This window comes from Ictidomys tridecemlineatus, chromosome 9 (genome assembly GCF_052094955.1).
Source record: "Ictidomys tridecemlineatus isolate mIctTri1 chromosome 9, mIctTri1.hap1, whole genome shotgun sequence".
In the NCBI taxonomy this organism is placed as follows: Eukaryota; Metazoa; Chordata; class Mammalia; order Rodentia; family Sciuridae; genus Ictidomys; species Ictidomys tridecemlineatus.
The window spans coordinates 147,259,196-147,285,489 of NC_135485.1; the positions used below are offsets into that span (position 1 = coordinate 147,259,196).

A 26,294-nucleotide genomic window follows, 5' to 3' on the forward strand; every position below is an offset into this window, starting at 1 on the left:
AAAATATTTTAAGTACTGACTTTGGAGTTTGTGTTAAGTAATACCACAGAATAGCACCTTTAACCAATTCTTGCCCCAGGTCAGGGTCTAGTACCCTGAAAGGTTTCACAGATGTGATCACCTTTAGTCCTTGCAGCTATCCTAGGATGTAGATTATCTTCTTTATTGTACAGATGAGGGAACTGGCAGTTTCAGATTAGGCTATTTGCTGGGCCACACAGCTAACTGATTTAGAAAGAAACCTTGATCCCTGGACATACTGAGTGCTGCTTCCTGCTATCAGGGAACAGAGCTCATTTATTGTCTACTTTTCTCTTTTTCTAGAAACATTGTAAAATATACTCTAGCAGAAGATAACTACAAAATATTGCAGTTTCTCCAAGAGAAGCAAGCCTACTAATACCTTTGTCTATATCTTTTTTTTTGAGGGTATGTATGTATATATACACACAGACACACATATATTTTTTTTCCAAAATATGATGTTTGATAAATCTTTCAAAACCAATTGTCAAACCTTTAACTTTCTCCAGCTTCTATTGTTGGACATTTAGACCCAGAATAGCTAAAGCAATCCTTAGCAGGAAGAGTGAAGCAGATGGCATCGCAATACCAGACCTTAAACTATTCTACAGAGCAATAGTAACAAAAACAGCATGGAATTGGCGCCAAAACAGACTGGTAGACCAATAGTACAGAATAGAGAACACAGAGACTAATCCAAAAATTACAATTATCTTATATTAGACAAAAATGCCAAAAATACACATTGGAGAAAGGATAGCCTCTTCAACAAATGGTGCTGGGAAAACTGGAAATCCATGCGCAAAAACAAAATGAAATTAAACCCCTATCTCTCACTATGCACAAAACTCAAAATGGATCAAGACTTAGGAATAAAATCAGAGACCCTGCATCTAATAGAAGAAAAGTAGGCCTTAATCTCCATCATGTGGGATTAGGCCCCAACTTCCTTAATAAGACTCCTTTGGCATAAGAATTAAAATCAAGAATCAATAAATGGATGAACTCAAACTAAAAAGTTTCTTCTCAGCAAAAGAAACAATCTGTGAGGTGAATAGAGAGCCTATATCTTGGGAGCAAATCTTTACCCCTCACATATCAGTTAGAGCACTAATCTCTAGGGTATATAAAGAACTCATAAAGTTAAACACCAAAACAACAACAAAAAACCAGGTCAATAAATGGACCAAGTACCTGAACAGACACTTCCTAGAAAATGATACATAATCAATCTACAAATATATGAAAAAATGTTCATCATTGCTAGCAATTAGAGAAATGCAAATCAAAACCACTCTAAGATTTCATCTCACTCCTGTCAGAATGGCAGCCATTATGAATACAAACAATAGTGAGTGTTGGCGAGGATGTGGGGAAAAGGTACATTCATATACTGCTGGTGGGACTGCAAATTGATGCAGTCAATCTGGAAAGCAGTGTGTAGATTTCTTGGAAAATTGGGAATGGAACCACCATTTGACCCAGCTATCCTTCTCCTTGTTCTATACCCAAAGGACTTAAAAATAGCATATTATAGGGACACAGCCACATCAGTGTTTATAGCAGCACAATTCATAATAGCTAAACAGTGGAACCAATATAGATGTCCTTCAATAGATAAATGGATAAAAAATGTGGCATATATTCACAATAGAATATTACTCAGCAATAAAAGAGAATAAAATTATGGCATTTGCAGGTAAATTGGTGGAGTTAGAGAAAATAATGCTAAGTTAGCCAATCCCTAAAAACCAAATGCTGAATGTTTTCTCTCATATAAGGAGGCTAATTCATAGCGAGTTAGGGAGAGGGAGCATGGAAGGAATAGACAAACTCTAGATAGGGCAGAGGGGTGAGAGGGGAAGGGAGGGTGCATTGGGGTTAGGAATGATGGTGGAATGTGATGGACATTATTATCCAAAGTACATGTATGAAGACACAAATTGGTGTGAATATACTTTGTATACATCCAGAGATATGAAAATATGTGTAATGTGAATTGTAATGCATTCCTCTGTCATATATAAATAAACAAAATTAGTTAAATAAACAAAAACAAAATATGGATAAATCGTTTGAAACCAATTGTCAAACCTTTAATTTTCTCGTTGGACATGTAGACTGTTGCAAAGTTTTGATATTACAAACAACTAAGAATAGAAATAATTAGCCAGAGAGGATGTGCAAATGAAAATAAAATAGAGCAAAATGAAAGGATACTTACAAATATGGAAAACCCAAGCTGGGTACAGTGGTGCACACCTACCATCCCAGTGACTCGGGAAGCTGAGAGAGGCGGATGGTGAGTTCAAAGCCATCCTCAGCGATTGAGTGAGACCCTGTCTCCAAATGAAAAGGACTGGGGACGTGGCAGTGGTTAATTGCCCTGAGTTCAATCCCCAGTGCCACCAAAAGAAATGAAAAGAAAAAGAATTCAAAAGTATGGGCAGTAATGCAAAGATGAATAACAATCATAAAATCACTCATTGTATGGCATATTCAAATTATAATTCTGTAAAAACCAGTAACTGAGGAATGTTGCTTTTGAGCAGAGCAGAGCAGAATGGCAAAGAGCTTTGTGTTTTCATAAAATCAGCTGTGTCCTGAGGCAGAACCTTAAAATCAACTGTGTCCTAAGGCAGAACCTTATGTGGATGTGGGCCCCCAGGTGGAGTCCCAGGGAGGCAGCTGGTCCTGAGGCCCAAACAGTGATTCTGCTGTGCAGGGGCCTGTTCAGGGGAGTAAGCCAGGAATGGAAGGGATGGGTGGGTTACCCAGGAATGAGTGTCAGGATCAGAGTGTGAACTGTTAGGTTCCTGGTTTTCATGTCTGTTCCTGGTTTTCAAAGAAATTGGCACAGGTTCATCAAAATTGGTTGGAGATCATCTAGAGCTTATATATTATTATGTTAATTAAAAATATTATAATAATTATGATATAATTATTCTTCTTGGTATTAAAATTTTGTTTTAAGTATTTGCAGGTGTTCCATATCTGGGATAATGGGGCAAATGGATTAAAGTGTATATTGGATATGGAGCACAATGTTGTAGCCAGGCTAGTGACAAGAGGGAGCTGATTTGAGTCACAGAGCACATAAGCCCTGTTTGGATCCTTTCTGGTTGGGCCTGGGATGAGCCTACACATGGCAAAAATAGTTCCACAGGACTCCAGAGATTAGGGACTGCTGGGGTCTGAGAGTCAGAGGGTTAGAAGGAGGAGGATATAATGGAAAGTTGAAGGAACTGTGGGCAGAGTAAAAGTGAGTGCAGTGTAGGTGTGTTAGTTAGCTTTGAACTACTGTGGCAAAATACTTGCAATTCTGTCATAAAAAGGAAAGGTTTATATTTGCTTATGCTTTCAGTGGTGTCAGTCTGTGTTTGTCTGGCTTTGTTGCTTTTGTGTCTATGGTGGGAGCACAGGTTGGAGCAACTCAGCTGACTCCATGGTGGCCTGAAGAAAAGAGATTGAAAAGGTCTGGGGTTCCAGTGTTGCCTTCAAGGGCACACCCACAATGACCTCACTTCCTCTCATAGGCTCCAGTCCCTCAAGGGCTGCCTAAGAATACCTTGCTTTTTCCTACCAGGCCTCTTGGCCCCGGTGGACAGTGGTAGGGCCTTCCAGTGGAAGGACACCCCTGTTAATGCACAGGTGGGTTGTGGCTATGTCTCTTCCTGTGGTGACCCAGCCGGGCAGGGTGCTGGTCTCAGAGCGGTGGTGCCACTCACTCCTATTGTCGGCTTGGCCGGGGTATTAAAATGGTGCTTCATTACAGAGCACCCTGATCAACGTGCTGTCTTCAGACTACAGTTTAATATTGTAAGGTCCTTGGGCTGGGGTTGTGGCTCGGTGGTAGAGCACTTGCCTAGCAAGTGCGAGGCCCTGGGTTCATCCTCAGTACCACATAACAATAAATAAATAAAATAAAGATATTGTGCCCAACTAAAATATAAATATTTTTTAAAATATTGTAATTTCCTTGCTTTGCATCTGGGCGACCATCTTAAGTAACAGACCCTGTTTTCCTGCCCAAAGGTGTATTGCCACGCCCTCAAACCTTGGCTGCTGTATTCTTTCTCACCAAAGGGCAGACCAACCCCAAACTTAATCACCCACTGTAGGACCCACCCAGCTCTAATTCCTGAGCCTCCCCCATAAAAGCCCCAGAACCCAAGCCTGTGTTGCCTCTCTCCACTATGGAGAGATGGCCTTTATTTGTCACCTCTGACAAATAAACTCTCTGTGTGTATCTCTGTCTGGTCTCCATCTTTCACTTCTTGCTTTCCTGTTTCCTGGTTCCTTGCTTTCCTTTCAAATATAGTCTTATCATGTTTCAAAAATTAAAATCTTCATATTTTGAAAGCCATCACAAGATTAATGACCACTGTGCTCTCTAGAAGAGGTTTCAGTCAACTTCTTGGATATTGATCAGATAAACACTAAGATTTATAACACTTCTGAGGTCTTTACTGGGTGAGTTCTTAGCTGCTTTGAGGAACCCCCTCAGCCAGTGTTCTCCAACCCCTGGGGAGTCCACTTCTGATTTAATTTAAGGAGACCTTTTGCCGAAAGTCTATGCTTTTTGCTTATTTTTGATGCATCATGAGTAACAATTATATAGAAGTTAATTTAATGTTGTTAATTAGAAATAACTTGTGTGTTTCTGGATGTACAGAATTCAAAAACTTCCAAGATGTTCCTGATATTACATGAACACTCTAATTAACTGTATCTAATGAGAAGATTTCTTTCAGTGTTTTGAACCTTTGAATCAAGCCTCCTTTCCATAATTTTGGATACATATAATCATCATTTCTGTCTCTTCCATGGAATTTTAATTTTTTTCTGTTGAAATTACAAAGTAATCTCTCCTTGTTGAAGAGAGATTTTAAAAAAAATCCAAACTAGGTCAACATCAGAGGTAGACTAGCTCCTTTCCCTTCCTTGGAATGATGGTGTATGAGCAGCTTGAAGCCCCAGGTTTGGTCTGCTCAGGATCCAGGTGCACATGCACCTGTTCATTCGTTACACATACTCTTCCTGTGCTCTTCCTTTGCTCCCTTCCCCTCTCCCTCCTGCTTCTGCTCTATGTCCTGCTGTTCCTCCTCCTTCATACATTGAAGTCAGGCAGGTGTTTTCCTGTGCCTCATTAAGTTTCCTGAGTGGAGCTTATTTTCTTGATCTTTCCTTTCTTTGCCCACCATGAAGGCTCAATAAATTCAGGCTATGCTCTGCTTCTCTTGTCCTCAGCAGCCAAACTGGGAACATTTGCTCAGCTCTGTAAAAGAGGCATTCTGGCACTTCCTCCTGGCATAGACAGCTAAGTAGCCCTGTTCTCACTTCCCTGGTGATGGGCCCTGGCCTGGAGTGACATTTTGTACCGGTCGATTCCAATTGTGATGTTTCTCTGGGTTTCATTAGAAAGGTTCTGCAGTGTTGCTCTTCTGTGTCTGTTACTGGCTCGGGTTTCCTCTGTATTAGTTATCAATGGTGTCAACTGTCTGATTGCTATCTTCTGAATTTTCTAAAGTAATCTTTTGTATGTTGATGGTGGAATTGTTTACTATTTTTTATTTCAGTGAGGTTTGGGAAGGTTGATGTGGTGGGGTGCACATGACAGCTCAGTTGTCCCCTCAAACCCCCTAAAGATCTATTTTTCCTGCTATTTTTGGTCCTGCATTTTGAATATTCTTTCAGGAAAATAATTTGTTTGCCATTCCTCTGGTTTGGATAGGAACTCCAAATTTTTTTTTCTGTTCCAGTTTTGTATTTAATGTTAATCATAATGAAATCATTGGTAAGATTTCTGCTATTTGTCTGGGTTTGTAAATGGCACTATTCTGTCAAATTGCTTTTATGGACCTCCGCAGAAGACCAGTTAATGTTACAAAATTTTCTTTAAAAATATGTATCATTTTCCTTATTTCACTTTAGACATAAATGCACTCTATTTACATAATATATATTTGTATATTATTTGCCAGATGAATGAACATTGTCACTTTCCATTGTCAGTGTCTAGATCAGCTGAGGATATAAAAAATGAAATGGTATCTTTTGGTGGGCACATGGAACTCGGTATATCTTAAAACAGTTTCTTAATTGTCATCTTCATTTTTAAAAAACTTTGTTTCAGGAAGGAGAGAACATCTTCTATTTGGCAGTGGAAGATATAGAGACAGACACAGAGCTTCTAATTGGCTACTTAGACAGTGACCTGGAGGCAGAGGAGGAAGAGCAGCAGATTGTGACCGTGATCAGAGAAGCAGCAGCAGAAGATTCTAAAGGCCAGTCATCAGCTGGCAGGAAAGGTATCACATCTCTGGTGATCTGAGAGAACAGAAGTTGTAGAAGAAGGTGTTTGAGCTGTTTGAGTTGTAGTCTTGTTATAATAGGGTGTTGATGAAATAGTTTTTGTCAAAAGCTCTCTCAGAAGGCATCGTCTGTGTGCTCATCTTTTAAGTAGGAAAAGGGGTTGGGGGAGGTGACAGATGTACCTGTGGGATGGCCAAGGTCCAGGGCTGCCAGGGAGTCCCTGTGTCTCACCCTGTCTCTTGTGAGCTGGTGTGACATGTAGTGGGATCTTTGCACCCTTGCCCTGGTGCTGCCTCTCACCTGCCACAGAGCTGGCTCTTGGAAAGTTTTCTTCTTTTCTACACCTTGGGGGAAGGTGAATGCAGAGGTGAGGTGTGCTTTGCTCACTGGGCTTTGCTCTAGTTTGGGATACTTTGGGAATCTGGAACTTTGGAGGTCTTTTTCTGCTGTGATGTAGAAGCCAGCAGGACTAGTGGTTTGTCCTAGCTTGATACCAGGTAGGCTTCCTGAGCTGCTTTCCTGGAGGTTTCTGTTTGTGCCTGTGTTGCTGGCCAGAGGCATGAGTGCTGCCCCAGTGCCAGTGTGTGCTTCTGTGTTTTATGTGACTATTCAGGAGGTAGGTAATGACAAGCTCGGTCTATGATGTTTTTCAAATATTCCTTAAGCTGTTTGGATTTGGAGTGACAGCAATTTTTTTTTTACTACAATAAAATTCCAGTTTGTTTTTGGACAATATTGTTTCACACATACATCAAACAGGCAAAAAACAAAACAAAAAAACCCAGTAACTTCATAGACAAAAAAAGAAAAAAGAAACATTTTTATCTTTGGTCTTTTGAACCATGATTTCCAAACCACCTACTTACAGTAGAGCTGAAGTAAATTCACAAAAAAAGTTACTCGAATGCTCAGAATTAAGATTTTTTTTTTTTGTTTTCGTTTTTTTTTTTTTACCAGTTTTTTTTTCCTCCTTTGAGATCATAAATGAACATGGTCACACCACAGGTCAGAAAGAAGTAGGACAGAAAATGCTCCCAAGGCTATTTTGGTCATCTGAGATCATGAAAAAGGGCTGATCCCTAACAATATGCACAAAAATATAAAATGTAGATTAAAAATACAAATTTTTCTTTTTAAAATTACTTTTAAGAAAATAAGCAGAGCCTTGGAAGGTTTGGTTCTTTTTTTCCTGCCTTGTTGCAAATTTATATTGTGGTTTTGGTTGGGTGGTGAAGAGCAGGTGTCATCTGTGGGTGGCACTGCCTACAGTGGACAGGTACTGGGCCTCTCTACTCAAAGGTGACTACATTTACATTTGGAGACAGGAAGTGGAGGGTGAATATGTCATGGTGTTCTCTTATTTTTCATTTAATTTTCTGTTTTTGCTGTCTGGTCATCCTCATTCGGGTATCTTCTGCTTCTTGGTATCAACATCATTATCAGCTCCCCATTTGCCTGTAGCTGCCTCAGCCTCCTGATCTTCATCTCCATCCTCTTCCTCATCATCACCTTCCCCCTCCTCCTCTTCCTCATCTTCATCTACATCATTGTTAGCCTCTTGCTCCCAATTTTCCTCATTAGCATTCCCATTAGCTGGGGCATCTCTTCCATTTTCTGCCTCCTTCACAACTTTCTTCTTCTCCTTTAAGTCCTTGGTGGTGATCTTGGAGCTAATGTCCACGCTATGTCTGACATGGTGGGGCCTGCTGGTGATCTGATGCAGTGGGTTAAAAAGGAAACTGAGTTCAGGGACTTTGGCAGTAAAGCCGCCAGAGTATGCATTGGTTGTGGTGAGCAGTGAGCTGGACCCAAGAACAGTGCAAAGATGGCTTTTCAGAGCAGCCACTGGGGCTGTATTATTTTATTTATTTTTTCTCCTTTGCCCTAGGGCTTATTATTGTATATGTTATTTTAATTTAGAAATAACTTATCCTACTTTTGTTTTAATGCCCTGATTTTTGCTATTATCAAAATATTAGTTGTCATCTTTGTAATAAGAATTAGCAGATACTTAAAAATATTTTTTTAAGGGGCTGGGGTTATAGCTCAGCAGTAGAGCACTTGCCTTGTACATGTGAGGCACTGGGTTTGATCATCAGCACCATATAAAAATAAATAAAGTAAATATATTAATAAAAGATTTTTTAAATGTGTGAACCAGGTATTACTTTTTGTTGCTATTTTCATTTTGTAATTCTTAGTGACTCACTTATAAAAGCAAAAAAAAAAAAAAAAAAAAAAGCAAAGAGAAACAAGAAGAAAGAGAAACAAGAAGCCCTGACATCTGACAGTGGAGAGTTGGGTTAAATGAATTTGCTACCTTAGGGTTAAAAAACATACCTGGCCTGAGAAGATGTTGGAAAAGCCTCTACCATTTCCTGTGAAGTATGACAGTAGCATAGCTGTTCTTCTGCTGTGTATGAGATACACATGCATGAAGACCCTTGGCCCTGGAGCCCCATGGGAGCCGTGGTCTCTTCTGGATGGGATCATTGGTCGTTTTTATTTTCCTTACATTTTCTGAGTCTGGTATTCGAAAGGTGGAGTTACATGGCACACTGAGGGACTTGGGCAGAGCCCTGCAGGTCCTTCTGCTCCTATGCCCTGGTGGCAGTCTTTCCACCCGAGTGTCACCCCCTTGTGCTTCAGCACAGTTTGCCTCCACTGCACTTGTCCTTGTGAAGCCAAAAGTGAGCCACAGTTGGCCTAGTTCAGGGAGGATTTTGTAGTTGAAGACTCTGATCTAGATAGTAAGCATCATAGGGTAAATTAAAAATTCAATTTGAATTTGAATTAATTTGGTGAAACACAAGTAAATTATTTTAGAAAGAATGTATTTCTCTCCAGTAATACTTCCTGTTATGTTTACACTTAATGTTCATAGACATAAAAGAGTTGATGTTATACTTAGTTAATTTGATTTCAAAGCGGGTGCACAAGCTTGCTGCTCTTGCTCTGAACTTTGGCCTCACTAATGCACTCCTTGTCAAGGCGCAGATCCTCTTGGCTACACAGAGGACTTCGCCTGCCCACAGTGTGAGTCCAGCTTCCCCAGTGCGGAGATTCTTGCTGAGCACCTCCAGATGCTGCACCAGAGGCCCACCGAGGAGAAGGAATTCAAGTGCAAGATCTGTGGGAAGAAATTCCCAGTCCAGCAGGCCTTGCAAAGACAGTGCGTACACCACAGAGCATCTGCTGTGTCTGACCTGACTCGTGGAGGGGTGGGGTCCCACAGTGGCAGGCACCAACGTCTTCTGAGTGTAGAATGTTATTTTTTACATGTTTGGATTGTGAAGTTGAAGTAAGCATTGCTGGTGTCGATTGTCTTTGTCCACTTAATGACTTGGCCTTGTTAATTGAGCTGCATGGTTCACTAGCTGACATCCAGATATGCATGATGGAGCCAGGGCTTGAGGTGGCACAGCAAGTCTCAGTCAGCTCCACTCATGTCCCCTCTGGAACCAGCTGAGAGTTCAAGGAGTGCAGATTTCAGAGTATGAGGAATACACTGAGGTTTTGGAAAGCACTGTTTGTTCAAGAGCAGTCTTGGAGGATAATCTAGAGACAAATAGATCCAGAATGTGAGAATGTGATAAAGTTAAATGATCCCCTACTCTGAACTACTTATTGTGAACTCTTTATTTTTTTAGCAATGTATGTTAATAGCATGTAAGTGATCCTTGTCTTTCATGGGATCATGAAACCTATAAATTCATGTTTAAGTAAGCATTGGTAAGAAATCGTTAACACAGGTTAAACGTTCCTTTTTTTGGTTTTGTTAAAGTAAAATTCTAAAATATGCCATTTCGTATTGAGACCATTTCTATGCATTAGATACATCCATTTTTGCTAATAAAATTTGAGAATAAAATGTTTGACTTAAACTTAGTAAATGTTTAAGAAACCAAAATGTTTATGATACCAAGAGGTTAAGCATTTAGAGATTCTGTTGCAGTTTCTTAAGGAACAGTCCAGCCAGGGCCTGGGTATGTCCTGGTAACACTGTAGTCCAGTCAGCATTATAGGACAGTGTTCCCTGGTCCCCCAGAGATATCTGTGCTTAGCTGGAGCCTGTTGAAACAAGGTGCTAGTGCAGATTGAAAAAGAGGACAGAGGAGCCAGGAATTGCTATCGTGGCTTTCCTCATTATGGGCCTCTTACCCCTGAGGTCATAGTCCCTCTCTCTTCCTCTAGTGCTCTTGAGTGCACAGTGGGCAGCAGCCTGGAAGACCTTGCCCAGTTCCCAGTGCTCTGTCTGCTCTTCTTCAGCTCAGCACTGAGGTTTCATCTGAGTTACCAGCTGGCTGTTACACAATTTGGGTCATTTTGCATGTGCAATCCCTTGCTTCTCAGGGACTCGGTATTACACTAGTTAAATTGAAGAATTTAAGCCTTCTTTCTCCCCTGCTTAGATAATGCATGAAATGACCCCAAAACTCTTGTGAGATGTGTGGCAAAGGCCTGGGATGATGGCTACGTGTCATGCTGTGCACTGACAGTTGCTTGTCCCCTTGCTGGTTGTCTTGTAGCTCTGAGCAGCACCAGGAGATGTGCCGTGGGGATGCCAGGTTCGTGTGCAGGGCTAACAGCTGTGGGAAGAGACTGAAGAGCAAAGACGCCCTGAAAAGACACCAGGAAAATGTCCATGCTGGTGAGCAGCTGGGGAAGCCGCACTCCGCTCTGTTTCACTTTGGGAGACTCTTTCCGCCTTGCACAGATGCACAGTTTTTCTTTCACTGAAAGCTCCTCCTTTCAAGTTGATCTCAGTGGCATTTGTTATTTTCCTGTCACTAAGCTCGGGTCTGCTTGTGCCTCGTAATTAGACCCACAAAGCATTAATATTTCTTGATGATCAATCTCATATTTCCACATAGGAAATTGCCTTCTCATAAATTGTTGTCAAGTATAGATACAGTTTCAAACTTCAAGTGATGGATGCCCTTTCACCTTAATATTTTTATATTTAATAAAATTTTAATGCTTATTTTCTTCTATATTGAAGAATATTTCTAACTATATTTTGACATGGGAATTAAATACATTTAGGTGAATAAAGCAATGCTATTTGAATTCCTTCTAGTGGCTAGCTAATCAACAAAACAAGTATAAAATTCGTCACTTGGATCTTACTGCTTAGTGCTTAGTCAGTGGTCATTGGTTTGCAGACTCAGCCTGTCATAGGTAATGATCCGCGGGCTGCTATCCCCCTTGCCATGCCTGGGCTGTCAGGAAGTAGGCACGGTATATGGTTCCTCTTGTCTCCTCTCACATTCGGGGAAAGGTAATCAGTGCCCAGTGTCTGGACCTCGTTCTTGTGTCTGTTGTCTCTGAGTCCAGCTTGAGTAAGGCAGGCAGAGGTCATGAGCATGGCTACTGCCTGCTGACAGCAGCTCTGCTGGGGTGTGGGCTGCACACTGTGCTGGCAGGCAGTCTGGGAGGTGCACCACAGCTGGTGCCCGTCCTCAGAACTTCCAGGTGTTGTCTGCTGTTTGTCCTTTAGAAGAACGTGTGGCTGAAGTATGGCAATGACATTTTTCTGAATTCAGGTCTACTGGGACCTTCTCCATGATCACAAAAGGCAAACAACTTTTTCATAGAATTGCCTTCATAGTTTTTTAAAACGCTGTTCTGATTAAAATGCTGCTCTTAATTTTCTGCATCTAGTCTGCAGTGTGGTGTAACAGAGCTTTGATGTCAGTTTTTTTAAAAAATATTTTTATTTATTTTTATGTGGTGCTGAGGATCAAACCCAGTGCCTCACATGTGCAAGGGTAGCTAGTGCTCTACCACTGAGCCCCTGATGTCAGTTAAAACAACAACAACAACAACAACAAATATATATATATATATATATATATATATATATATATATATATATTGTTGATGAACATAATATCTTTATTTTATTTTTATTTGGTGATGAGGATCAAACCCAGTGCCCCCTTCATGCCAGGCGAAAGCTGTACCTCTGAGCCACAGCCCCAGCCCTGAAGTCAGTTTTAAAGTCCACTTAAGAAGCCAGATGAACATAGAAACCCTGTAAATCTGTGTTCCAAGTACTGGGCCTGTGCCCTTTCTGCTGTGTTGTGGGCATAGTTGTTTTTTGTTGTTGTTGTTGTTGTTGTTGTTGGTAGTGGTGGTACTTGGAATTAAATCCAGAGGTGCTTAACCACTGGGTCACACCCCCAGCCCTTTATTGTATTTTATTTAGAGACAGGGCCTTGCTGAGTTGCTCAGGGCCTCGCTAAGTTGCTGAGGCTGGCTTTGAATTCACTATCCTCCTGCCTCAGCTACTCAAGTTGCCGGGATTACAGGCATGTACCATGTGCCCAGCTGTGGGCATAGTTTTTTGAGGTTTCTTGTAACTGGCCTTGGATATTATAATATTGCAGTTTCTGGAAATTCAAGGTAATTTTGTAAAAAATAATTCATAAAAGGAAATAGTTTTGTTATTCTTCTTTCCATTTTGCAGATTGTGTGAAATGTGAAATCTTAGTGTTTAGGAAGAATATTCAGTGCTTTTGCTGGGTCTGACACGTGAGTTCAGTGTCTCATGCATGGCCTCTCTCTTGCCTTCTCTCTTCTCTGAGAGCCATGAAGACATTTGGGACAGAGCATTCCCTGCTGAGAGTGGCCAGTCAAGTACCACTCCCATGGTTGTGGATCCTTCAGTACAAAGGGACGAAGGGATTCCAGGGTGCACAGGGTCTGTAGCTCCTGCTGCTGACGGGAGATGCCGAGAGAGTGTGGGTGTGGGCCACACTTCTCCACAGAGGCTGTGCATGAGATGGGCAGGTCCTTGGGCTAGCTCCTAAAGGTACTTAACCTGCAGGGAGGGTGCTGTGGTCCTAGAACCTGGGTGACCAAGTATTTGGGGCAGTTGAGGATTTCTTTCATGGTCGCCTACTATGGAATGTGTTTCTGAACATTTTTCTTTTTGTCTGGCCCTAGGGGTTGAACACAGAGCCTGTGCATGCCTGACAAGCCCTCTCTAACTGAGCTGTATCCCCCACCCAGCTGAGGATTCTTGACAGCCGAGAGTGCAAGTCAAATACCAGATTCACTTGCTACAGAAAAACCACAGTGGCACCAGGGTCTAGTTTGGGTTTGTGCAGGTGCCGCTGTCCTGGAACCTCTGGGAGCTTGTGGAGTGATGAGAACCTCTACACTTAGCCAAAAGGGGCCCACAGTCGAAGGGGCTGCTTCTGAACCCAGTTCCTGCCCTTCTCCTTTGCCAGGTCCTATGGATGCTGGTGAGGAGAGTGTAATTATAGGAGATGATCTGTTTTCATAGCCACAAGCTTTTTCTGCATTTTTTTCCAAAGGAACTGAGATTCCAGATCTCAGTGGGAGAAGAGATACAAGGAAGAAGAAAAAGACTAGAGAGTGGGCAGGGAATGTGGTAGAGCTGGGGTGCTGAGTGAGGTGAGAGGGCTGTCTGAAGAAACCCACTTCTCTGCCCTCTTCCTCCTGCACCCACTGTAGGGAAGACAGGGCACAGCCTTAGGGAACAGCCACAGTGCCAGATGGGGCAGGGGTGAAAAGGAATTCTGGGTGGAAGATGGGCAGTCCCAGCTGGTGGGAGCTGGAGAGGGAATGTTCCTTCCCAGTGGCCCTTCAGGTGGCTGTGTGTATGGAGAGGTTGATGGACATGTGGCAGGTGTTCATGCAGCTTGGTAGCCTTTTCTTAATCAGCAACGCTCCTCCTTGTATAGCACCAAGGATGTGTTCTTGGCTGCAGTGCTGGGTGTGGTGTGGATGTGCTGCTACTCAGGATACCTGGAAATTCAAGATGAAAATTTTTATTCTTTTTTTATTAAAGTATGTTTTTCTTTTATAAACATTATCCTATAACAAAACCAAACTGTTTCATATTTCCGGTTTTGCTTGCTTTGGATTTGCTTCAAAGTAATAAAGAAGTGGGGAGAGGGGAGTATAGGTTGGACAGGAGCAGATGTGGTCTGCCATGGTCAAGTGGGTAATGGGCCCACCGTTCACTGTACCATGTATTTACTTTTTGTGTATTTGAAATCAGTTAAAAGTTGACAGATCATTTTGTGGCTCTTTGTGGTGATAAAGATGATACTGTTACTGTATCACATTTAATCAATCTTTTCACATATTTTATCAAGTCTTTTCATTTCTATAACCACTGTGAAGCTTGTAAAATGAACCACTATAAATTTAATCCCTATATGAGAAGGCAAAAGTCAGCTTTGTTTTGTTGTGGATTGTCAATATAATGTTTAATCCTGCTTGATTTTATCTTATTCTATTTCCTAACATTGATTTGCTAAAAAGTGTGCTCATAGATTTTGTTAAAGTCTAATGATAGAATAATCTAATTTATGAATTCCATCTTTATAACCCTATGAGATGAAATAAAATATTCTATTGAAATATAAAGGAAGTAGAAAAATCAACTTGTGAATTGATAATTCAGTTTTTCCCTTCATAAGCGGATTTGGCTCATTACAGCTTTGGCTTGATGGTTCATGGAGATGTGCGATTCTTGGTTAGGACATGGGAAAGAGAAAGAGGTCTGTTCTATGCACATAGAAGGCAGAATATAAGTGGCATATCTCTTACATTTGAAAGAAAGGGTCTCAAATACCACTCGCTCTTTAGGTGAGTTTGATGGATGGTTCTCCCTCCGATCTGAATGGATGCTGGCGCCTGAGTTATGGGGTGGAATTTCATACCCTGTTGAAACTCCCTGTGGTGCCCCTTATTGTCTCATTTAATTCATGACGGGTTTTCATTTCTCTTTTAGGAGATCCTAAGAAAAAGCTCGTGTGTTCGGTATGCAGTAAAAAGTGTTCCTCTGCCTCCAGCCTGCAGGAGCACAGGAAGGTCAGTGAGATGAACCCACTCGCAGAGACCTGTCAGCAGTTCGTGGTGTCTGCCATGTGAACTTGTGGCTGACTGACCCAGGACAGAGCTTTGTCATGAATCTAAGTGGTACCGTATTCTAGAGCACAGAGCCAGTGTGCAGAAAGGCAAGCTGCCGAGGCTTTGAGCTGCTGTCATTGCTCAGCGCTGGTGAACACACTGTCCCTCCGCCCTGTGTTGTTTCTGGCTGAGGTTTTACCTAAAACACCTGCCTTGGCTCATGGCCTTGTCCATTGCTGTTTGCTCAGGAAATATAAGTCAGTGAGAAAACTATGCGTTTTTGGAATGTGCTGGCAAGTGACCTTTGGTTTTGAAATGAGTGCATGTCATAATTTAGTCTGGCACAACAAAGGAGAGAGCTGCATTGTGTGATTTTGTGATGATGTGAATTGCCATGTAACGGTCCATTGAGTTTGATTTTACTCCATTCTATTTTTCATGTTGATGTGGTAAATCGTGCACTGATACGATTGTATATCTAGGTGTTATTAACAGACGCAAATGATTCCTTAGGATAAAATGAATTTAACATTTTACAAAAAGGATAAACATTTATTATTTTGTAGCAAAACTTAATCTGAAAAATAAATGGTAATTCTTACCTAAGAATATTAGCCTTGAGATGGGGATGTGGCTCAAGTGGTAGAGCGCTCGCCTGGCATGTGCAGGGCGCTGGGTTCAATCCTCAGCACCACATAAAAATAAAATAAAGATGTTGTGTCCACCGAAAACTAAAAAATAAATATTAAAAAAATATCTCTCTTTCTCTCTCTCTCTTAAAAAAAAGAATATTATCATCTAGTTAATAAAATGTATAATAAAAGAGAGTTAAAATTGAATTTATATTTTCATTAATGTCATTGCTAGGGTCCAAAATGTACATGTTACATTCTGTTATAACAAAGATGAAAAATTACTTTTGTTGTGTTTTGTAATATGATTGTCTCTCTCTGTGTACATAGGTGTATTTCAAAATAACTTGATGGTACTGGAAATTCATTATGATTTTTAATCTAGTAGCTCCAACCATTTTTGTGGACTTAGTTTAGCACTTGAGACAGTTAAATCATTTTGTTGACATGTCTGCAGTTCTGGTTTCTGGAACAGTTTTGATCCTCATATGGAGAAGTGATGGAACAGCCTGATTGTGAATCAGGGTGGGGGCTGTGTGTGTCACTAGCCCTCAGTGTTGAACACATCAGTGTTGGGTTTTTGGTTTTGTTCTCTTAGTGCTATTAAATTCTTTTTTTGGTAAAGTTTCCAAATAGTGATTTTAATTAGATTATTTTAAAAATTTAAGTGTCTTGTGAATGTGTATCATTTCTCTGCGGGGGTCTTGTTGATCTTTGTATTACTCTGAATTTAGTACATGTACAGAAATTACCTTGGACAGTTTGCCTGGGTGCCATTGCAGATGTCCCTTCTTTTAGGTATCTCATTCCCCTCCCATCGCTTGTCTGGCTTCAGGAAGAAAAAAACCTATTCTGTCAAAAAGATCAAGCTACTGGAATAGATGTTTTCTAAATATCCTCTTACTTTTATTATTTTATGGTTTATTTCCCTGATTTGTTTAAAGAGGTTGAAATTTAGAATAGTTTACCAAATAGAGCATTTTAGCACAGTTCACTGTGGAGACTATTTCTGAACAATGTCCTGTTATCCATTTATTTCCTTCTCAACGTAAGAGCTTCTCCCCTAGAGGAGCATCTTGATAGAGGGGCTGTCTTTGAGGTGAGCCCTTATGGAGCCTAGTCCTTATTGACTTAACACAGCCCTTCCTCCCTAATAGCCTCGCTGCTCAAGTTTCACCTTCCTGAATACTAGGCAGCTTGTATTGCTGACAGTTTTGGCCATCTTTGGTTGGGTATGTCTAATGTCTAATAGAGTTTAGCTACCCAGCATCACCCTGCCAGTAGATGGTGCTTTATGACAATAGACACTATCTTATATTAAAGCAAGGAATGTTGTGGTCCCTCTTGACAATTATTAGAACTTAAAAATGGTAACATATTATTCTCCCAATTAATAATTTTCAAAATATTTCTACATAGCTTTGGGTGTAATTAAATTGTATTGAAACTGCAATTTGAGATGAGACTAGATTCTCTGCTTCTGCTGGTGGGTGGATCTGTGCAAGCTGAAGGTCTCTGCAGCTCAGAAAACTCTCTTTAGTGTTGGGAGCTAATCAAGGCAGGGGGTGCCTGCTGGTGTCAGCTCTGAGGTTACAACTGGCAAAACCAGGTTCTTCTCTACTATTATTGAGTGATGTGTTGCAGCTGTTAATGGAGATTGTGCTCTCCAGGGTCTTAGCAGACCCCAGCAGCTCACCAGTTACTTTCCAGGTACTTACTTGTCTAGCACATTCCAAGAATGAAATCCACAGAAAATAACAGAAGGCAAGAGTAACATGAGAAGAAAAGAGACAGTGCTTCTATAAGAGTAAGAGGGGTGTCCCAATAGGGGTTGCTGCCTGAATATACAGTTTAGGGGCATATATAGCTACTGGTAGGGGCACTGATCAATATTCAGGCTAACCAGGTCTTGGAAAAGTACCAGCAATGTTGGTTTGGCTGATGACCTTGTGATTCTTTAGCCCTTGAGTTTGAATTTTCCTGTAATCTCCATTCAGGTCCACCACCACTTGCATTTTTCCTACTGCTCCAGGACAAATGCTTGGCTAGAATATTTGGAATGTTTTTGATTATTTTCTTGGAGTGACCTTTACATCTGGGTCAAAGTCTTAATTGAGGATTATTTCTTATCCTAATAGTGTCAACTATCATTTGACTTTAAATCTGTTTGTTGAGCAGCCTTGGGTATTTGGAAATAGCTTTGGCATGCTCTCTTGTACAGTACATGATCACTTTTTGTAATTTTGGGACTATCCTTTTAATTCAACCTTGAAAAGATTTTCCTATTTCTGAAGCTGTGAGCATTAAGAAGTGAACACATGAGTATCCAGCAGTGTTTCGTCTAATTATTTGTTTTTCTTTGTGGACTAGTGATTTTTTTTTTTTTTTTTTGTGGTACTGAGGATTGAACCCAGGTATGCTCTACCACTGAGCTGCATCTCCAGCCCTTTTTATTTTGAGACCATTCTTGCTACATGCTGGCCTTGAACTTTCGATCCTCTTGCCTCAGTCTCCCAAGGGGCAGGGATTACAGGTGTGTACCACCATATCTGACTGGATTGAAAAGAAATAAAGTTTTAATTTATGTATAGCTCAGAGGCTTATCATATTGGTCATTTCAAAATTATATAAGGGGCAGCCTTTGGCACGCATTGAACAGACACATTTCTTCTGAGCTCTGTGACACTTGTATCTTGCTCTTGAGCACTGGGCTCTGGAAAGGACCCTGATTAGGTGGGGGCCACGCTTCTCTGCAGGATGGCCTTTGTACAGGAATCTTGCAGACCCCATAGCTCCTGTACATCTCTAAAGAGCACATGTCAGGCCCTCCCACAAGGGTGGCTTTTGCTGCTGCTGTTTCTCTACTTTGCTTGGCTTTTCTCAGGTGAAGTTTCCAGATCCCCAAGAATCAGGCTAGACAGAAGCAGCAAGGGTTGCTGCCTTGGACTTGCCTCATGCCTGGCAGTGATGGTGGGCCTGGGCTGTAGGCTCCCATCTGTGGGCCTCATCCTTGTGTCTTCCCCTTTCCCCCTCTCTGCTTTGAGTCCTGCCCTAGTCACTTAGATTAGGCAAATGTGGCAGGGGACAGCCCATCCCCCCACATCACTGTGGTGCTACACTGGTCCAGGGTCTTGGTCCTCGGGTGTGTCTTCAGCTGTTCTGCATCAGGCTGCATGCTTTGTCTATCTGGGTCATGTTCCGACTGTGCCTTTGATGAGGTGGGCCATGAACATGACTCCACCAAACCAGTTCTGAGTCTTCAGCCAAGTTACTGGTGCTCTTGTTCATTGATGATCAGCATTTCCCATCCAAGGCTTTGTGCGGGGCTTTGCTTTAGGACCTAGAATCCTGGTTCTGGTAATAAACTGGACTTCCACTTTTTATGCCACTGACCCATTTTCCTGATCTGGAGTCTGGCAGGGAAAGAACCAATATAATATTTAACTGTAACATTTATATTAAGTAATTATTAGCTAAAGTTATATCCCTGTTATTATGATTTTTTTAAAATATACATCTTATGGTATATATTTAAGATATGATATTATGGGATACAAACCCATACACATGTAGTAAAATAGTTGTTATAGTGAAACAAATTAACATATCACTATCTCACAGTCACCCACCCCCATTCCAGTGCAAGGGCATCGTGACCTACTCGGGTTACAATAGACCTTGAGTGCATTATGCAATCACTGCTATAGTCCTCAGGTCTTAGGTCAGACCTTTAGATGCTTCATCCTCCGTTTGCTTGGCTTTGGCTCCCTGGACCTGCGTCTCCCGTTTTCTTTTGGCTGGAGTTCTCTTGTCGTTGGACACTTGCACTGAGAACTAAATGCCTTCAGAATCATCTCTCTTCTGGTCTTCTGCTATAATTAATACTTTGCTCTGTGCTACATATATTTAAGTTGAAAATATACTTGGTTACTAGAAAAGGAACAGTATTACCTGCAGTTTACAGATGTCTAAGTCTAAATTTGTGCACAACAAAGGAATTAATGTATTAGCTGTACTTTTTATAGAGCATATACATTTGACATGAACTAAGTAGGTCAGTCATTGCATATTTAAGCAGCTTTAGTCTGTTTCCTTTGGATGATGTGTTTTTACTAGTAATGCATTCATTGCATTTTAATTTATTCAGGGCAGTATGAGCAAATCAGGGCTGAATTTTACTGGGTCATTTGGACACGGCAGTAGCAGCTGCCCCTATGTTTGTGCTTTTGCTTGGGTTTCATGTGATTTGTTAGGCTTCAACAGCTGATTAACTGTTCACTAACCTCTTGCAGGTCCATGAGATTTTTGATTGTCAAGAATGCATGAAGAAGTTTGTCTCAGCCAATCAGCTGAAGCGCCATCTCATCACCCACTCAGGTAATGCTGCTTCTTCATTTGTTGAGATCTTGAAGAAGATCCTGTCATTCCCAGGACTCAGAGTCATGGTCCTGCTCTGAGTTCTGGCTTGGCTTTAACTAGTCATGTGACTTTGAGCAAATTACTGAATGCTCTTGAACTCTGTTTATAAAGCAAAGGTGGTTGGACTGAAGGACATACAAGTCTTCACTGTTCCCTTTCAGTTCCTCACCTGCACCTCCTGGATCTCAGTTTCTCTATTCTTCATCTGTGCAGTGGAATCCTGGTGCCTGCACAGGCTAGGTGAGGTCCCTGTTATGCTGCTGGCAGTGTCTCACACTTGGGAGGCTCTGCAGTCTCAGGGTCTACATTAATGGACACCTTACATTCTAAATGCAACCCTAATAAGTCAGTATCAAGAGGGATTTATAAATATGCTTTGGAGTATCTTTCTGAAGCCAGTTTCAGCAGCAGGAGCTGGACTTATGCAGATTTAAAAAAGTCAACTCTGGAAACATTTTTTTCTCAGTGAAGTCTCTTCTAGAAGTCAAGATGCCCAATTTAAGGCCATTTGAAGTCAGGATATTTTCTAATGTCCACCCTTTTTGGAGGTAGATGTAGGTGTTTTAGCGAATTAAAGTCATATTAAAAACTGGTGGCCTTCAGGTGTGCTTTGATTGGCACGGTATTTTTTAAGTTAGTTATGGGCATCATTTGTAACAAGTCTTTCAGGTTACCTGGGGTAAAGGTGGACTGTTCTCTGTCTGAGTGCTGGGAAGTGGAAGCTCTGCTGCAGGGTGCCCATGGCCCAGCAGAGGCTCTTTCCTAACCCCCGCTGTCTCCTCCCTGCCTTAGGGTCTGATTTAAACTCACACATCTCAGCCCACTTTTCATCTGAATTTCACCTTTGAACTTAAACTTCTTCACATGGAAGCTTTAGTTTTCAAAACAGGCCTGCAGAAGAGCAAGCTCACCTTCCACTTGCAGACAGACTCCGGTACCTGGCATGATGGATAGGGTGGCAGCTTCCTTTAGTGTAACCACGTTTTAGATTACTTATGCTCCTGTGGTTTGAGGGTAGAACGTGTCCCTCAGACCCTTTACTTTGTGTAGACATGAGCCTTCTCCACTCATTTTTCACAGAAAGACGGCCCTATCATTGTGAGATTTGTAACAAGTCTTTCAAGAGGCTTGATCAAGTGGGCGCCCACAAAGTCATTCACAGTGAAGACAAGCCCTACAAGTGCAAGCTTTGTGGAAAGGGGTTCGCTCACAGGAATGTCTACAAGAATCACAAGAAGGTAAAAGCATATTCAGATTTTTTTCACTTATTTGCTGATAATGATTTTCAGTTGCTTATCCCTAGGCATCTGGGGCGTTCGGAGTGTGGTGGAGCCTGGAGAACATCTTGCTTCTACTCTCCTATGACTCCTCAGACCAATTGGCTCTGCGGGGCTTCCGGCTTCCCTTCTCTACAGAAGCTGTCTGATGAGCAAGCATTACTGAGCTATTAAATCAATAAACTAACTCTCGGCTGTTAAATTAATTTTGACAGCTGTGGGGTGGTGCTGAGTGCCAAGACCTCCTTCTCCTCCTCCTTTTTAAAAAGACTTATCTCTACTTATGTTGCCTTTTGGAAATGTTCTCATCTTTGGTGTCCTTATGGTATATTTTGCTAGGTCTTTTGCAATTTCTCTGACTTCTTTGGTCTCTGTTTGTCAGCTTTCTATCACTGTGAAAAAATACTTGAGATATAAGCCACTTATGAGGAGGAAAGATTTGTTTTAGAGCATGGTGTCTGAGGCTTCCGTCCAGGTTGGTTCCTTTGCTCTGAAGCCTGTGGGGAGGCAGAACCTCCTTGGGGCGTGCTGGAACAGAGCTGCTGGCCTCATGGTGGCTGGGCAGCAGGGAGATGGCTGGGTTCGGGGGAAGGGACTAGGGTCCCAGTGTCCCCTTCAAGGGCACATCCCAGTGCTTCACTTCCCCCACCAGACCCCATCTCCTGAAGGTTCTGACACCTCCCAGTATCATCAAGGTTGGGGACCAAGCCGGGGACAAAGTCTCTGACATAGGGCCTTTGGGCACATTTCCATGTTCTCAGTCTCCCTTGGCCCAGGAGAATGGCCTGGGTGCTCTGGACATCTTCTGTGCTCTCTCTCCCCCTAAGATTTTGACTGTACCCATAATGTTGCCATCAAAGCTGTACTAAAGAATTCCAGATGATTCACTTTCTATAGTACGCAAGCTTCAGACCCATATTTTAGTTGCTTGCTAGGTTCATAGCTGGGCATGCTTTTGACAATGTGTTCAGCATGCTCCAGAGTGGATTTTTCATTCTCTTTGCCCCAGATAACTGCTCTTCTGCAGTTTCTTTTTCTGTTAATGACAGAAGTACATGATTACCCAAGTCTCTTTCTTTAGTCTTGAGTCTTTACAGAATTAGGGCCAACATGAAGACCCTGCCTTCTGCACCCTCTCACTACCCTCACGAATGCCCCTTTCTTGTCAGTTTGCTTACATATATCTTTTGGGGCTGGTGATGAACCCCAGGGTAGTGCAGGTGCTGGGCAAGTGCTTACCACTGAGCTGCACCCTAGCCCATGCCTGCCCTTGCTATTCTAGCATCTTGATAGTTGGTTTCCACCCCAGCCCCTTCATGCCATTTAGTCAGCTTCTTAGTTTTATTTCTTCTCACTCCAGGGAAGTCACCCAAGTCCAACCTTGTCATGACTCCCGGTGACAAGTGGGGTTCCCATGCTCACTGTTTGTAGTGCATGCCCTGCTGCTGCTCAGGGTTCTGTGCAGCCCCCTGGAGCAGCTGCAGGCTGGCTTCCCTCTCCTTCCTCACATCATGGTCTCCTAGCTGGTTCTGCTGATTTCCCATCTTACCTTTGACCTTTGCTCCAGTTCTTGTTGCAGAACACATTTGTTTTATCTGTTTTGTGAGGATGATAAATAGTGTTTGAGTCGAATTCAGGAAATGTGTCCAAAGATACTCAAGGTCCTAAAAATCCATGTGAAAACATACTTGTGATGTGACGAATGTTTGCTATTATGTAACCTCATACCGTCCCTTTAAAACAGCTCATTACTTATTTTTTCACCTTCGATATTCTATGGGGATTATAGTGACCTCAGTATATTTATGAGGGACTTTCCAAAGACATGACTTGACCTCCTTTGAAATCATTATAAAAATTATGACAGCAGTTTCAGTTTACTGGAGACTCAGCCGGACTGTTGGTAGTATTCCTTGTCTCTGCCTGTCCCTGCATTCTGCCCATGTGTCTAACCCAGGTGTTATGTGTGCAGGGATATCTGTGTGCATTGCCACTGCTCTGGAATTGCATGGCTGTAAAAAACTCTCTGGCCGGTTTCCTGCTCACTCTCTGGAACTTCCAGCTCCTTTCTCGATGAAACTGATCCACCCACGTTTATGAGATTTTCACAGTTTGGCTGTGTTATGTGCCATGTGGGAATTCGGCATAGGATCTTTGCACCGTCTCTTATGCCCTCAGTCATAAATCACGTGAAAGTACTGGTGATGCCTTGGAAAGGCAGAGGCATGGTGGCTGACCTTCCTGCATGGAAGCACATTCAGTCCTCTGCCCTTGACATATGTGTTCCTGATGGTGTGCTGATCCGCTGTGTGTTTGGTATGGTTATGTGAAAATATCTGAACTAGTTCTCCAAGAATCATGTGAGAAAGGAATCAAGCTTTTCTGCTACCATTATTCATTCATGGCTAGTTAGGAGACTTCAGAATAAGGATGTGCCAAGGAACTCAGGGGAAAAACCATTAAGAGTCCATCAGCTCTTCATTATGTCCCAGGCCCAAGGTTTGTTATTATAAATAAATTAAATGTTCTTTTGGTTTGCTGGGTATGTATTTGGTTTGCTGTGCATTTTCATTATACTTGTCTTATTTTGGGCCAATTCTTATCTTCTATCATTTAGATTTACTTGGAAAAAGAACATTATCATTCATTATATAGTGAAGTTTCAAAGGAATGATTTCTATTTAAAAATTTAGCACCATGAAGAAGAATGAAATTATGGCATTTGCTGGTAGATGGATGGACTAGAGACTATCATGTTAAGTGAGATAAGTTAGACCCCAAACATCAAAGGTTGCATGTTTTCTCTGCAATGTGGAAATTAGTCCAAGGAAGGAATGAGAGAGACAGAAACAGAGCAAGAGACAAAGGGAAAAGGGGTGGGGTAGGGAATTCTATCAAAATAGAAACATCAGTGAACTAGATGAAGGAGATTTAGGGAGAGGGAGAGGGGATGGGATGAGGGAAGAACAGCAAAAGGAGTAGTCTCATCTGACTTTCCTGTGTATGTGTGGGTGTACCACCGTGAGACTCACCCTCAGGCAGGTCCCCGAGACCCAGAAACAACAAATAGACAAACAGACAAAACAACTGTTAGTAAATAGCAGAAAGATCAGTAGAGGGAAAGTGGGGGGAAGGGGAAGTACTGAGGACTGAATCAGACCAAATTATATTCCATGCCTTTGTAATTATGTCAAGATGAATTCCAAAATTATATATAACTAAAAAGAACCAATAAAAAGGGAAAGACAAAAATGAACCACAGCCACTGATTCTGTCGCCTTGCCCATAGTGTAGGCTCAGTAGGTCACGGTGAGTCTTCCTACACCCCTATCCTTTCTGATATTCACTTGATCTGGAGTTGTAAAGCAAGATCTAGTTTAAAAAATAATTTCTCTGGCTCCAGCTCTATTTTGATGATGTAAATCTCAGTTGAGTAAGTTCAGGACCACTGGAGATAGCTAACCTTCCTCTGCCTTCCGTTCCCTCTCAAACTTAATGCAAGGAACAGGTGCACCTGTAGCCTCCTGCCTCCCACGAAGGATGGAGGTGCAGAGGACCGAGCCATGGATAATCCCCAGGGCTGGGTGTGTGTCTGTTGGAGAAAGGCCTACCTTTTAGACCGTTGTGGCTTTCCAGGGTGGTACTATAGCAGCCACCAAGGATGACTAGTCACAGCTTTTCTTGCAGTGATTGTACTGGGCCCCTCAGGTTAGTATTCATCCAGTCATAGTGAATTTTACACCACGGCCAGCTTAGGAACCAATTTACTAGAGGTCCTGAATAGCCACTAAAAAATAGAAAGGGTACGAGTTAGGAGCACTTATGAAATAGTATACATGTGCCTGCATGTGTGTTGAATTTTGATTAAGGGATATTCCTTTGGGGCTGGGGTGTGGCTTAGTGATAGGGGGCTTGTCTAGCAAGCAAAGGCTCTAGGTTTGGTTCCTGGAACTGTCCCCCACCTCCCCAAAAAAGAACAAAACAGAAAAGAAAAAATTTTTTTCATGTCCATCAAATTGCTTAGGTGAAATTCCATTGGGTCTTAGAACAGGACAGGCCTCTCCCCCAAAGGTCATGAGCTGGCGTCCCAAACCTGGGAGATGAGGTTCCAGGTGGAGACAGCCTTGGTGATGGCAGCACGGCTGCCCTCCGGCCAGGACATGGGCACTCAGCGGCTCAGGTGGAGCTGTGTCTGGCTCTGTGTGCGTGCACAGGCCATCTCCAGCTGAGGGGCCTACGCTCTGAGGGGTACAGTTGCCGTCCGTATCCCAAGTTCTAATGGCAAGTCCCTTACCTTGTTTAAGTTGGAATGAGATAATAATGTTCTCATTATTATTATGATGAGATAATAATGTTCAATTTGTTTTAAAAAATTTAAATGTGTTCTTTATTCATTATTGAGGAATAGTTGCCAAAATATGTGTAGATCTGTGGTGTAAATGTGTTTTCATACGTGGATGCAGTGTACAGTGACTACCAGTCTGGCTAGTTAGCACAGCCACCGCCTGATAGAGCTGTCTTCGATGTTTCCTGGTTTGAGGTCTGTTTTGATTCTGAGTGACCTCACCACAGACAGCTAGCCTGAAGGGTGATGGGGGTGCTAACCAGCTTGACTTTGTTGCTCCAGGGTGTGTTCCCAGTGTGATATTGCACAGTGTACACGTATAAAGAGCCCCGCTCTTGGCATTCAGGAGCACCTACATCATCATCATCATCATCATCATTGTCATCATTG

At 42.0% G+C, this 26,294-nt stretch overlaps 1 protein-coding gene across 10 annotated transcripts in view; it reads left to right on the top strand.

The window, feature by feature from the left end:
- Prdm5 (PR/SET domain 5) overlaps positions 1 to 26,294 on the top strand; it is a 148,762-nt gene that overhangs the window by 57,347 nt on the left and 65,121 nt on the right. For all 10 annotated transcript variants that reach the window (XM_078022181.1, XM_078022175.1, XM_078022174.1 and 7 more), the window contains 6 exons: positions 6,161 to 6,335; positions 9,331 to 9,511; positions 10,869 to 10,990; positions 15,113 to 15,192; positions 20,156 to 20,240; positions 21,363 to 21,520. In XM_078022181.1, the coding sequence (XP_077878307.1) occupies positions 6,161 to 6,335; positions 9,331 to 9,511; positions 10,869 to 10,990; positions 15,113 to 15,192; positions 20,156 to 20,240; positions 21,363 to 21,520 (801 nt within the window). The remainder of the gene's footprint in view (positions 1 to 6,160; positions 6,336 to 9,330; positions 9,512 to 10,868; positions 10,991 to 15,112; positions 15,193 to 20,155; positions 20,241 to 21,362; positions 21,521 to 26,294) is intronic.